This window comes from Pongo pygmaeus, chromosome 13 (genome assembly GCF_028885625.2).
Source record: "Pongo pygmaeus isolate AG05252 chromosome 13, NHGRI_mPonPyg2-v2.0_pri, whole genome shotgun sequence".
Taxonomy (NCBI): Eukaryota; Metazoa; Chordata; class Mammalia; order Primates; family Hominidae; genus Pongo; species Pongo pygmaeus.
In genome coordinates, this window is record NC_072386.2 from 77,609,783 (window position 1) to 77,623,504 (window position 13,722).

The window sequence follows — 13,722 nt, forward strand, 5'->3', positions numbered from 1 at the left end:
GAGACCAGCCTGACCAACATGGTGAAACCCCGTATCTACTGAAGGAACAACAAAAAAAAATTATCCTGTCATGGTGGCGCGGGCCTGCAATCCCAGCTACTCAGGAGGCTGAGGCAGGAGAATCGCTTGAACCCCGAGGGCGGAGGTTGCAGTGAGCCCAGATCACGCCATTGCACTCCAGCCTGGGCGACAGAGCGAGACTCCGTCTAAAAATAAATGAATGAATGAATGAATGAATAAATAAATAAATAAATGTAAACTTTAATGTCGAAAATGCAAACTTGGGGAGGGCAGAAAGATCACACACAAGGCTGTCACGTCACACTTGGAGGGTTGCACAGCCGCCGGGCAGAGGCGCCCCTCACTTCTCAGATGGTGGGGCAGCCGGGCACAGGCGCTTCTGACCTCCCAGACATGGCTGCTGCTGGGCAGAGGCGCTCCTCACTTCCCAGACAAAGTGGCTGCTGGGCAGAGGTGCTCCTCACTTCCCAGTGGGGCGGTGGCAGGGCAGAGGCGCTCCTCACTTCGCAGACGGTGCGGGGGCAGCGCAGAGGCGCTCCTCACTTCCCATATGGTGGGATTGCCGGACAGAGGCGCTCCTCACTTCCCAGATGGTGGGATTGCGGGGCAGCGGCGCTCCTCACTTCCCAGACGGTAGGGGGGCAGGGCAGAGACGCTCCTCACTTACCAGACTGTGCGGGAGCAGGGCAGAGGCGCTCCTCACTTCCCAGATGGTCGGATTGGGCAAAGGCGCTCCTTGCTGCGCAGACGGTGCAGGGGCAGGGCAGAGGCGCTCCTCACTTCGCAGAGGGTGGGATTGGGCAGAGGCGCTCCTCACTTCACAGACCTTGCGGGGGGCAGGGCAGAGGCGCTCCTCACTTCCCAGATGGTGCGCGAGCAAGGCAGAGGTGCTCCTCACTTCCCAGACGACGGTGGGACTGGGCAGAGGCGCTCCTCAATTCCCAGATGGCGGGATTGCCAGGCAGAGGTGTTCCTCACTTCCCAGATGATACGCGGGCAGGGCAGAGGCATTCCTCGTTTCCCAGATGGTGGGGTGGCCAGGCAGAGGCCCTTCTCACTTACCAGACAGTTGGGTTCCGGGCAGAGGCGCTCCTCGCTTCCCAGACGGTGGGCCTGCCCGACAGAGGCGCTCCTGACCTCACAGATGCTGCGGCTGCTGGGCTGGGGCCTCCTTACTTCCCAGACGGTGCAGTGGCTGGGCAGAGGTGCTCTTCACTTCCCAGACTGTGAGGCGGCCGGGTAGAGACGTTCCTCACTTCCCAGGCGAGGCCTAGCGAGGCAGAGGCGCTCCTCACTTCTCAGGCGGTGGGGTGGGAGTGCTGGGCAGAGGTGCTCCTCACCTCCCGGATGGGGCGGTGGCCAGGCAGAGGCGCTCCTCCCTTCCCAGACAGTGGGGTGGCTGGGCAGAGGCGCTCCTCACTTCCCAGATGGTGCAGGGACCAGGCAGAGATGCTCCTCAGGTCTCGATCTCTTGACCTCCTGATCCGCCCGCCTGGGCCTCCCAAAGTGCTGGATTACAGGCGTGAGCCACCACGCCTGCCCTGCCATGTCTTCTTTCTCCTCCCAAGCAGCTGTTTGCATCTCCTGGACATCCCCATGTTCTTATCCATGTTGCCCTGCTGGAGGCGTCCTTCCCCTTGAGAAGCCTGACCCAGCTCCAACAGTGCCTCAGGAGATAGGCAGGGAAGCTTAGCGGATGAGGGAAACTCGTCTCTATCCCACCTCAGTTGCAGGGGAGGGGTCGGTGGCAGCGGCAGCAGTGGTCCTGACAGCTTTCTTTCGCCGGACCCGTGGCCGGCAGCTCTGGGTGGAGAAGAGCTCCTTGATGCAAGAGCTGCGGGATACTTGGGCTGCATGTCCTCCCCCACCATCAGCAAGCCTGGAGAGCTGGGCAGGTGGTCTTTACCCAGCACCTTCAAGGCCGCCTTCTCTGGCCACAGGGAGCAGCCCAGAACTGGGGCAGGGAGCACTGTTGGAACTGGCTCAGGCTTCCCAAAGGGAAGGATGCCTCCAGCAGGGCTGTGTGAACTGGCGACTCCTTGTCCCTTGGAGTAGAAACTCACTGCATGCACCTGGGCCTTGTCAGTCTGGTTCTTTTCTGTCAAGCTCTTGAGGTGGACATTTCCCTCCAAGGGCCTGGGATTGTACCAGGAGGAAGTGAGGTTTCCCTGAGTCTCCAGGGGCCTAGAGGCGGAGGCTGCTTCCCCATTGCTACAGGGGCCCCTTTTCTTGTCCTCCTGCCCCTGGGTCTCTACCTGATCCACCTCTATTTGTTCTTCAGGCTCTTGTTCTGCCCTCACCTCCGTCTTTGGGAGCCTGGCTGGGATCACCCGCTCATCTAATGAAGGAAGCCGGAGGTTAAACTTGCCTCTCATACGAGGGATCCTCACGGGGCTGAGGTGTCCAAACATCATGGTGTTGCAAGCAGACAGCACAGGTTTCTTCCTTGAGGGGGGGCTCCAGCCCAAAGGAGGCAGGACCCTCAGTGGGGTGCCCGTGTTCCCAGGGAGAAAACACAGCCTCCTAGGGGCGACATCCCACCTGGCTGGAAAAGAAGGCCCAAGATGTCGCCGAGGGTTGAAGAGGAATCGGAAACAGCCCAAGATTCCCGGGGCAGGCACAGGTGCAGGAGGCACAGGTGCAGGAGCCACGGGGTGAGCCCGGCCAGCTGGGAAGGCCTCACGGACAAGACGAGCAGGTTGCCGATGGCATGGCGGGGACCTGTGGTGGAACCAGGAACAAAATACGCTTAGAAGAGCACGTTGCCAATCGCGTGGCCAGGACCTGCGGCGGAACCAGGAACAAAATATGTTTAGTGAGTTGCCCATTTTGAGCGAGTTGTGCACAGACGAAACTAAGGGTCAGAAGCGGAGAGGATACTCCTAAGTCACCCACTTCTCTGTGGCCGGGTGCGCACTGGGCACCTGGGAGTTTATGACATCACTATGGGCCTGGTGACAGAGCCAGGGTGTGGAGAAGTGAGCAGGAGCCCAGCGAGGGTGCCTACAAGAGGAGTCAAAGGGCAAAAGGCAAGGCCCCTCCACCGGTCCAGCTGGACTCTCTAGCCTCAGGGACGTCCCACTCCTGGGGGCAGGTGTGTGGCCCTGGATGTCCCCCCCCCCCCTCCTGTGGTGCTGTGGAGGGTGCGGGGCTGATCCGCCAGAGCCCTTCCCACCTGGCATCTGGCCCAGGTGCTGGCTGACACCCAGTGGCCCTGTCTTGGCCGGCCCTGTCCCCCGGGTTACAGGGCCAGAACCTGGAAGCAGAGCGCAGGACCAGCCAGATCCCGCCAGGCTCCCCCGGGGCCTCTCCAGTGCCTCTATGCCGCCTGGAGCCAGGCCCGCCTTCTCCATGGCTGCCGTGGCCTCAAGGGCCACCAGGCTCGCTGCGCAGGCTTCCATGGAGAGGACGCGGTGCCCTGACCTGACTGGATGCTGCCCCTTACCACATCCCTTCCTGGCAGGCAGGGTCTCCACTTCTTTTTACAAATTTGCCTGAGACCCTTCCTTAGGTCATCCAGGTGGTCATGGTCCAGCCAGGCTTTGAACCCAGGTTGTGCGATTCCGCAGCTGGTGCTCTGGCCTGTGTACCTCCTGATCATGGATACAGCATGTATTCTTATTTTTTCCTGTAGTCCGGGGGTACTTAGCATGGCGGCATATCTGTAATAAGCACATGCACACCTAGAAGGAGGTCTTCACTTCAACATATAAGTTGACCATGGCCCACTCTGGGCTCCAGTCCTCTGCAAAGATGTAGGGCAGGGACTACCAGTTGCCAGCACAGCACCATTCCACATTGTTCTTCTGATGGAGGCTTTCAGCCCAGATATTCTTTCTCGTCTGGTGGGTTCTCTCTCGTCTCGTCCAAGTATGTAACGATTATGTTCTAGATCAGCTTTGGTCTATCCTAAAAGAAACTCGCCAGTGGATTATACCATATAGATAAAAGTCAGTTTCTCTTGTCTTCCTAGAATGTGTCTAGAAAGCAAGTACATTATTTACAAGTTAATAGTGGATCAATGTATTGGATTAAAATATGACCAATGTAATTTGGTCATTGTGAGCATGCCAGCTTGGTCCACTCTTCACCACAATTTATGGAACCCTAAATATAACTCTAGATTTTCTTATGCCCAAGAGAAGGACATACTCTTGGGTGTCTGGACTAGGGAACTCCTGACCTCTAGTGATCTGCCCACTTCGCCCTCCCAAAGTGCTAGGATTACAGGCGTGAGCCACTGTGCCCAGCCAAATCATGTGAACTTTCTACATCCCAAGGGCACACAGCCTTCTGGGCCAGCATATAGACATCTGGCAGGGATCCAGGGTCCAGGAGTTAGATGCAATCCTTGAGCTCTAGTACCTTTATATTACCTGATCACAGAAGCTCAGGCCATGCGTGGGCAGGTACTAGGACCAGCACTGTGATGGGTAGGGCCCAGGCCCAGCCTTTCTCCATCAAATGAGCACTCAAGGTGAGGGGAGCACCAGCCTTTCATCTGCTGTGGTCAGGGCTGAAGTTCATGCTTCTGGTTGTAGGGGCTGAGTCACCCAGCAGCACTCACTCAGCTTTGGCCTGAAGCCTGATTTTGTAAATAAAATGATAATGGAGGAGACCAGATGCCTACAGTGTCATATTGCTGGAGATGTAACCGATCAAGATCAACATGTTTTGGTTCATTTGGATGATCGACTTAACAGAGAGCTTCCATACCCTCTCAAGGCCTGCATTTTTAATCTATTTAACATTTTTTTTATGCCAGGGTGTGACGTTTTCTTTTTTATAGGGAAATTAAAAAAAAAAAAAAAGAATGCACAGGGAGTTAATATGAAATATCGTGTTCTCACCAAGTGAAGGCCAAAAGATTTCATTACAGGATATACAAAGGACGCCTCTGTATAACTTACATAGGGACAAGGGGTGGAAGCATCCAGTTACTGCAAAACACACAGCCAACAGGCGGATCTCAGGAGAGTCTGCACGTGGGCAGGGAGCGCCACTTTCTCACGGCGGAGGGGAGTGACTGTTCTGCCTTTGTTCCATTACATTAAAATGGTCATTTGAATTTTATGAGGCCCCTACATTTGTTGATCTGCAAGTTTCTTTAGGTTTTATTGCTACAAGATATCTATATGCATACATTCTTTACATCTAGTTTTAAGGTTACATATAATTTATATATAATATTTAATAAAAATTAAAATATATAAGATATAATAAAATACATACACACATGAGCAGAGGCAGAGCAACAAGAATAAGCTTTTAAGACACACAATCAGGAGAGAGAAGGGCCCATCAAAGTAAATGGACAAGGGGAAGGGGGCACCTGTAAATAGCGGGCATCCTGCCAGTTCAAAGAATAGAAACCTGCCTGGGGGCTTGGGTCAGCCAGATGAACAGTCAAGCCAGGGAGGGCACAGCTGATGATGACACATGCTGGCTGCTGCTTCTGTCCAGAGGGAAATGTCTCAAATACATTGTGGTTCTGATTGGGCTCATCACCCTCACACCCTCCAACACACACACACATACTTTGAGGTTTTGGGCCTCTGGCTTCCATAAGGAGAGAGCAGCTTAAATTTAACTTTGAGGGGCTGAGCCCTTTCCTCCAGGAGCAATGTCCATTCATGGGGACCACATGTAGAGGGAGACTTGCTGCTTATTTGTTGCCCATCGTACCACCTGTGTGTACCAGTGGGTCTCAGGTGCTCTTTCTGAATGGGGACCCTAATTGTGTTCAGTCGCAGCAGTTGTGGTGCCGTCCCCCATCGCACCATCTGTTCTGGAGGAGGATGTTGCAGAGGCGCTGCTCCCTAAACTGGAGGTGCCTTGAGAAGCCCTGATGGGAAGGCTCGGAAAAACAGGGCACTGGGCACAGAGGCTTTTCATTGCTGCCCATCAGGGGGCCCCAAGTGTGGGCTGAGGGGCGGGGCTGGACAATATGAATGTAGCCGGGCAGATGTAGGCCGACGTCTTTCCAGGGTGCCTCTACTGTGCACTGAATTTGGGAAATTAAGAGTGCTCACTCTGGAGCTTGGTGAAGATCTGAAAATCACAGCATTAGTAGCAGGAGTCATGTCCATAGCAAAGAGCTGAGGGCCTAAAGGAGGCTGCAAGGTCAGGTGGTCAGATGCCCTTGCTGTGATGGTGGAAATGGCTGCTGTGGAATTCATCTGCTGATGGGTGATAGCAGCGATCCGGGGGGAAGGGGCTGGGAGAGGAGTCAGGGAGGAAAGAGGAGGAGACAACGCACACATACGGGTGTAGGAGGCTCCCTTCTGAAGGGAGGCTGGAAGGAGAAAGATGTGGGGCTAGGAGGTGCGCGGCAGGGGTGAGAGGTCAGAGGTGCTAAAGCTGCAAACGAGTGAGGGCAGCCTCCTTTCTCATTAGGTGGAACCCCCAAAATGGGGGCAAGGTCAGTGGGAAGAGCCAGGGAAGAGTTTGGAATTATGGATATCAAATTTCACTCAATTCTTGGTGTGGGAGAAGGTGGAGGGACAGGCAGGGTGAGGGGCCCAGCAGCCACGTGGGCCAAGTCAGAGGGAGGAGGAGGAGCTGGGATCTATGAAGTGTAGGTGGCCGGGGGCAGGGAGTCTCAGCAGGTGTGGAGACAGCAGGGGCAGGCTGAGTGGCACTGCAGTTTGCCATGTCTTACATTTTTTTTTTTTTTTGAGACGGAGTCTCGCTCTGTGGCCAAGCTGGAGTGCACTGGCACGATCTTGGCTCATTGCAACGTCCACCTCCCAGGTTCAAGCCATTCTCCTGCCTCAGCCTCCTGAGTACCTGGGACTACAGGTGGGAGCCACCACGCCCAGCTAAGTTTTGTATTTTCAGTAGAGACGGTGTTTCACCATGTTGGCCAGGATGGTCTCCATCTCTCGTTTTTTTTTTTTTTTTTTTTAAATTAAAAAGTAAACTTTAGCCGGGTATGGTGGCTCAAGCCTGTAATCCCAGCACTTTGGGAGGCCGAGGCGGGTGGATCACGAGATCAGGAGATTGAGACCAGCCTGACCAACATGGTGAAACCCCGTATCTACTGAAGGAACAACAAAAAAAAATTATCCTGTCATGGTGGCGCGGGCCTGCAATCCCAGCTACTCAGGAGGCTGAGGCAGGAGAATCGCTTGAACCCCGAGGGCGGAGGTTGCAGTGAGCCCAGATCACGCCATTGCACTCCAGCCTGGGCGACAGAGCGAGACTCCGTCTAAAAATAAATGAATGAATGAATGAATGAATAAATAAATAAATAAATGTAAACTTTAATGTCGAAAATGCAAACTTGGGGAGGGCAGAAAGATCACACACAAGGCTGTCACGTCACACTTGGAGGGTTGCACAGCCGCCGGGCAGAGGCGCCCCTCACTTCTCAGATGGTGGGGCAGCCGGGCACAGGCGCTTCTGACCTCCCAGACATGGCTGCTGCTGGGCAGAGGCGCTCCTCACTTCCCAGACAAAGTGGCTGCTGGGCAGAGGTGCTCCTCACTTCCCAGTGGGGCGGTGGCAGGGCAGAGGCGCTCCTCACTTCGCAGACGGTGCGGGGGCAGCGCAGAGGCGCTCCTCACTTCCCATATGGTGGGATTGCCGGACAGAGGCGCTCCTCACTTCCCAGATGGTGGGATTGCGGGGCAGCGGCGCTCCTCACTTCCCAGACGGTAGGGGGGCAGGGCAGAGACGCTCCTCACTTACCAGACTGTGCGGGAGCAGGGCAGAGGCGCTCCTCACTTCCCAGATGGTCGGATTGGGCAAAGGCGCTCCTTGCTGCGCAGACGGTGCAGGGGCAGGGCAGAGGCGCTCCTCACTTCGCAGAGGGTGGGATTGGGCAGAGGCGCTCCTCACTTCACAGACCTTGCGGGGGGCAGGGCAGAGGCGCTCCTCACTTCCCAGATGGTGCGCGAGCAAGGCAGAGGTGCTCCTCACTTCCCAGACGACGGTGGGACTGGGCAGAGGCGCTCCTCAATTCCCAGATGGCGGGATTGCCAGGCAGAGGTGTTCCTCACTTCCCAGATGATACGCGGGCAGGGCAGAGGCATTCCTCGTTTCCCAGATGGTGGGGTGGCCAGGCAGAGGCCCTTCTCACTTACCAGACAGTTGGGTTCCGGGCAGAGGCGCTCCTCGCTTCCCAGACGGTGGGCCTGCCCGACAGAGGCGCTCCTGACCTCACAGATGCTGCGGCTGCTGGGCTGGGGCCTCCTTACTTCCCAGACGGTGCAGTGGCTGGGCAGAGGTGCTCTTCACTTCCCAGACTGTGAGGCGGCCGGGTAGAGACGTTCCTCACTTCCCAGGCGAGGCCTAGCGAGGCAGAGGCGCTCCTCACTTCTCAGGCGGTGGGGTGGGAGTGCTGGGCAGAGGTGCTCCTCACCTCCCGGATGGGGCGGTGGCCAGGCAGAGGCGCTCCTCCCTTCCCAGACAGTGGGGTGGCTGGGCAGAGGCGCTCCTCACTTCCCAGATGGTGCAGGGACCAGGCAGAGATGCTCCTCAGGTCTCGATCTCTTGACCTCCTGATCCGCCCGCCTGGGCCTCCCAAAGTGCTGGATTACAGGCGTGAGCCACCACGCCTGCCCTGCCATGTCTTCTTTCTCCTCCCAAGCAGCTGTTTGCATCTCCTGGACATCCCCATGTTCTTATCCATGTTGCCCTGCTGGAGGCGTCCTTCCCCTTGAGAAGCCTGACCCAGCTCCAACAGTGCCTCAGGAGATAGGCAGGGAAGCTTAGCGGATGAGGGAAACTCGTCTCTATCCCACCTCAGTTGCAGGGGAGGGGTCGGTGGCAGCGGCAGCAGTGGTCCTGACAGCTTTCTTTCGCCGGACCCGTGGCCGGCAGCTCTGGGTGGAGAAGAGCTCCTTGATGCAAGAGCTGCGGGATACTTGGGCTGCATGTCCTCCCCCACCATCAGCAAGCCTGGAGAGCTGGGCAGGTGGTCTTTACCCAGCACCTTCAAGGCCGCCTTCTCTGGCCACAGGGAGCAGCCCAGAACTGGGGCAGGGAGCACTGTTGGAACTGGCTCAGGCTTCCCAAAGGGAAGGATGCCTCCAGCAGGGCTGTGTGAACTGGCGACTCCTTGTCCCTTGGAGTAGAAACTCACTGCATGCACCTGGGCCTTGTCAGTCTGGTTCTTTTCTGTCAAGCTCTTGAGGTGGACATTTCCCTCCAAGGGCCTGGGATTGTACCAGGAGGAAGTGAGGTTTCCCTGAGTCTCCAGGGGCCTAGAGGCGGAGGCTGCTTCCCCATTGCTACAGGGGCCCCTTTTCTTGTCCTCCTGCCCCTGGGTCTCTACCTGATCCACCTCTATTTGTTCTTCAGGCTCTTGTTCTGCCCTCACCTCCGTCTTTGGGAGCCTGGCTGGGATCACCCGCTCATCTAATGAAGGAAGCCGGAGGTTAAACTTGCCTCTCATACGAGGGATCCTCACGGGGCTGAGGTGTCCAAACATCATGGTGTTGCAAGCAGACAGCACGGGTTTCTTCCTTGAGGGGGGGCTCCAGCCCAAAGGAGGCAGGACCCTCAGTGGGGTGCCCGTGTTCCCAGGGAGAAAACACAGCCTCCTAGGGGCGACATCCCACCTGGCTGGAAAAGAAGGCCCAAGATGTCGCCGAGGGTTGAAGAGGAATCGGAAACAGCCCAAGATTCCCGGGGCAGGCACAGGTGCAGGAGGCACAGGTGCAGGAGCCACGGGGTGAGCCCGGCCAGCTGGGAAGGCCTCACGGACAAGACGAGCAGGTTGCCGATGGCATGGCGGGGACCTGTGGTGGAACCAGGAACAAAATACGCTTAGAAGAGCACGTTGCCAATCGCGTGGCCAGGACCTGCGGCGGAACCAGGAACAAAATATGTTTAGTGAGTTGCCCATTTTGAGCGAGTTGTGCACAGACGAAACTAAGGGTCAGAAGCGGAGAGGATACTCCTAAGTCACCCACTTCTCTGTGGCCGGGTGCGCACTGGGCACCTGGGAGTTTATGACATCACTATGGGCCTGGTGACAGAGCCAGGGTGTGGAGAAGTGAGCAGGAGCCCAGCGAGGGTGCCTACAAGAGGAGTCAAAGGGCAAAAGGCAAGGCCCCTCCACCGGTCCAGCTGGACTCTCTAGCCTCAGGGACGTCCCACTCCTGGGGGCAGGTGTGTGGCCCTGGATGTCCCCCCCCCCCTCCTGTGGTGCTGTGGAGGGTGCGGGGCTGATCCGCCAGAGCCCTTCCCACCTGGCATCTGGCCCAGGTGCTGGCTGACACCCAGTGGCCCTGTCTTGGCCGGCCCTGTCCCCCGGGTTACAGGGCCAGAACCTGGAAGCAGAGCGCAGGACCAGCCAGATCCCGCCAGGCTCCCCCGGGGCCTCTCCAGTGCCTCTATGCCGCCTGGAGCCAGGCCCGCCTTCTCCATGGCTGCCGTGGCCTCAAGGGCCACCAGGCTCGCTGCGCAGGCTTCCATGGAGAGGACGCGGTGCCCTGACCTGACTGGATGCTGCCCCTTACCACATCCCTTCCTGGCAGGCAGGGTCTCCACTTCTTTTTACAAATTTGCCTGAGACCCTTCCTTAGGTCATCCAGGTGGTCATGGTCCAGCCAGGCTTTGAACCCAGGTTGTGCGATTCCGCAGCTGGTGCTCTGGCCTGTGTACCTCCTGATCATGGATACAGCATGTATTCTTATTTTTTCCTGTAGTCCGGGGATACTTAGCGTGGCGGCATATCTGTAATAAGCACATGCACACCTAGAAGGAGGTCTTCACTTCAACATATAAGTTGACCATGGCCCACTCTGGGCTCCAGTCCTCTGCAAAGATGTAGGGCAGGGACTACCAGTTGCCAGCACAGCACCATTCCACATTGTTCTTCTGATGGAGGCTTTCAGCCCAGATATTCTTTCTCGTCTGGTGGGTTCTCTCTCGTCTCGTCCAAGTATGTAACGATTATGTTCTAGATCAGCTTTGGTCTATCCTAAAAGAAACTCGCCAGTGGATTATACCATATAGATAAAAGTCAGTTTCTCTTGTCTTCCTAGAATGTGTCTAGAAAGCAAGTACATTATTTACAAGTTAATAGTGGATCAATGTATTGGATTAAAATATGACCAATGTAATTTGGTCATTGTGAGCATGCCAGCTTGGTCCACTCTTCACCACAATTTATGGAACCCTAAATATAACTCTAGATTTTCTTATGCCCAAGAGAAGGACATACTCTTGGGTGTCTGGACTAGGGAACTCCTGACCTCTAGTGATCTGCCCACTTCGCCCTCCCAAAGTGCTAGGATTACAGGCGTGAGCCACTGTGCCCAGCCAAATCATGTGAACTTTCTACATCCCAAGGGCACACAGCCTTCTGGGCCAGCATATAGACATCTGGCAGGGATCCAGGGTCCAGGAGTTAGATGCAATCCTTGAGCTCTAGTACCTTTATATTACCTGATCACAGAAGCTCAGGCCATGCGTGGGCAGGTACTAGGACCAGCACTGTGATGGGTAGGGCCCAGGCCCAGCCTTTCTCCATCAAATGAGCACTCAAGGTGAGGGGAGCACCAGCCTTTCATCTGCTGTGGTCAGGGCTGAAGTTCATGCTTCTGGTTGTAGGGGCTGAGTCACCCAGCAGCACTCACTCAGCTTTGGCCTGAAGCCTGATTTTGTAAATAAAATGATAATGGAGGAGACCAGATGCCTACAGTGTCATATTGCTGGAGATGTAACCGATCAAGATCAACATGTTTTGGTTCATTTGGATGATCGACTTAACAGAGAGCTTCCATACCCTCTCAAGGCCTGCATTTTTAATCTATTTAACATTTTTTTTATGCCAGGGTGTGACGTTTTCTTTTTTATAGGGAAATTAAAAAAAAAAAAAAGAATGCACAGGGAGTTAATATGAAATATCGTGTTCTCACCAAGTGAAGGTCAAAAGATTTCATTACAGGATATACAAAGGACGCCTCTGTATAACTTACATAGGGACAAGGGGTGGAAGCATCCAGTTACTGCAAAACACACAGCCAACAGGCGGATCTCAGGAGAGTCTGCACGTGGGCAGGGAGCGCCACTTTCTCACGGCGGAGGGGAGTGACTGTTCTGCCTTTGTTCCATTACATTAAAATGGTCATTTGAATTTTATGAGGCCCCTACATTTGTTGATCTGCAAGTTTCTTTAGGTTTTATTGCTACAAGATATCTATATGCATACATTCTTTACATCTAGTTTTAAGGTTACATATAATTTATATATAATATTTAATAAAAATTAAAATATATAAGATATAATAAAATACATACACACATGAGCAGAGGCAGAGCAACAAGAATAAGCTTTTAAGACACACAATCAGGAGAGAGAAGGGCCCATCAAAGTAAATGGACAAGGGGAAGGGGGCACCTGTAAATAGCGGGCATCCTGCCAGTTCAAAGAATAGAAACCTGCCTGGGGGCTTGGGTCAGCCAGATGAACAGTCAAGCCAGGGAGGGCACAGCTGATGATGACACATGCTGGCTGCTGCTTCTGTCCAGAGGGAAATGTCTCAAATACATTGTGGTTCTGATTGGGCTCATCACCCTCACACCCTCCAACACACACACACATACTTTGAGGTTTTGGGCCTCTGGCTTCCATAAGGAGAGAGCAGCTTAAATTTAACTTTGAGGGGCTGAGCCCTTTCCTCCAGGAGCAATGTCCATTCATGGGGACCACATGTAGAGGGAGACTTGCTGCTTATTTGTTGCCCATCGTACCACCTGTGTGTACCAGTGGGTCTCAGGTGCTCTTTCTGAATGGGGACCCTAATTGTGTTCAGTCGCAGCAGTTGTGGTGCCGTCCCCCATCGCACCATCTGTTCTGGAGGAGGATGTTGCAGAGGCGCTGCTCCCTAAACTGGAGGTGCCTTGAGAAGCCCTGATGGGAAGGCTCGGAAAAACAGGGCACTGGGCACAGAGGCTTTTCATTGCTGCCCATCAGGGGGCCCCAAGTGTGGGCTGAGGGGCGGGGCTGGACAATATGAATGTAGCCGGGCAGATGTAGGCCGACGTCTTTCCAGGGTGCCTCTACTGTGCACTGAATTTGGGAAATTAAGAGTGCTCACTCTGGAGCTTGGTGAAGATCTGAAAATCACAGCATTAGTAGCAGGAGTCATGTCCATAGCAAAGAGCTGAGGGCCTAAAGGAGGCTGCAAGGTCAGGTGGTCAGATGCCCTTGCTGTGATGGTGGAAATGGCTGCTGTGGAATTCATCTGCTGATGGGTGATAGCAGCGATCCGGGGGGAAGGGGCTGGGAGAGGAGTCAGGGAGGAAAGAGGAGGAGACAACGCACACATACGGGTGTAGGAGGCTCCCTTCTGAAGGGAGGCTGGAAGGAGAAAGATGTGGGGCTAGGAGGTGTGCGGCAGGGGTGAGAGGTCAGAGGTGCTAAAGCTGCAAACGAGTGAGGGCAGCCTCCTTTCTCATTAGGTGGAACCCCCAAAATGGGGGCAAGGTCAGTGGGAAGAGCCAGGGAAGAGTTTGGAATTATGGATATCAAATTTCACTCAATTCTTGGTGTGGGAGAAGGTGGAGGGACAGGCAGGGTGAGGGGCCCAGCAGCCACGTGGGCCAAGTCAGAGGGAGGAGGAGGAGCTGGGATCTATGAAGTGTAGGTGGCCGGGGGCAGGGAGTCTCAGCAGGTGTGGAGACAGCAGGGGCAGGCTGAGTGGCACTGCAGTTTGCCATGTCTTACTTTTTTTTTTTTTTTTG

The 13,722-nt window shown here is 55.0% G+C and overlaps 2 protein-coding genes across 2 annotated transcripts; both read right to left on the reverse strand.

The window, feature by feature from the left end:
• Positions 1–241: 241 nt before the first annotated feature.
• On the reverse strand, positions 242–2,912 carry LOC129044611 (putative UPF0607 protein ENSP00000382826). The gene has a single exon (XM_054502618.2). The coding sequence runs from the start codon at positions 2,847–2,849 to the stop codon at positions 1,536–1,538; it is 1,314 nt and encodes a 437-aa protein (XP_054358593.1). The 5' UTR covers positions 2,850–2,912; the 3' UTR covers positions 242–1,535.
• Positions 2,913–7,266: 4,354 nt separating this feature from the next.
• Positions 7,267–11,835, reverse strand: LOC129044610 (putative UPF0607 protein ENSP00000382826). Its single transcript, XM_054502616.2, has 2 exons — positions 10,491–11,835; positions 7,267–9,830 (listed from the first exon to the last, which is right to left on the reverse strand). Exons 1-2 carry the CDS (start codon positions 10,493–10,495, stop codon positions 8,561–8,563), a joined length of 1,275 nt encoding a protein of 424 aa, XP_054358591.1. The 5' UTR covers positions 10,496–11,835; the 3' UTR covers positions 7,267–8,560.
• Positions 11,836–13,722: the final 1,887 nt, after the last annotated feature.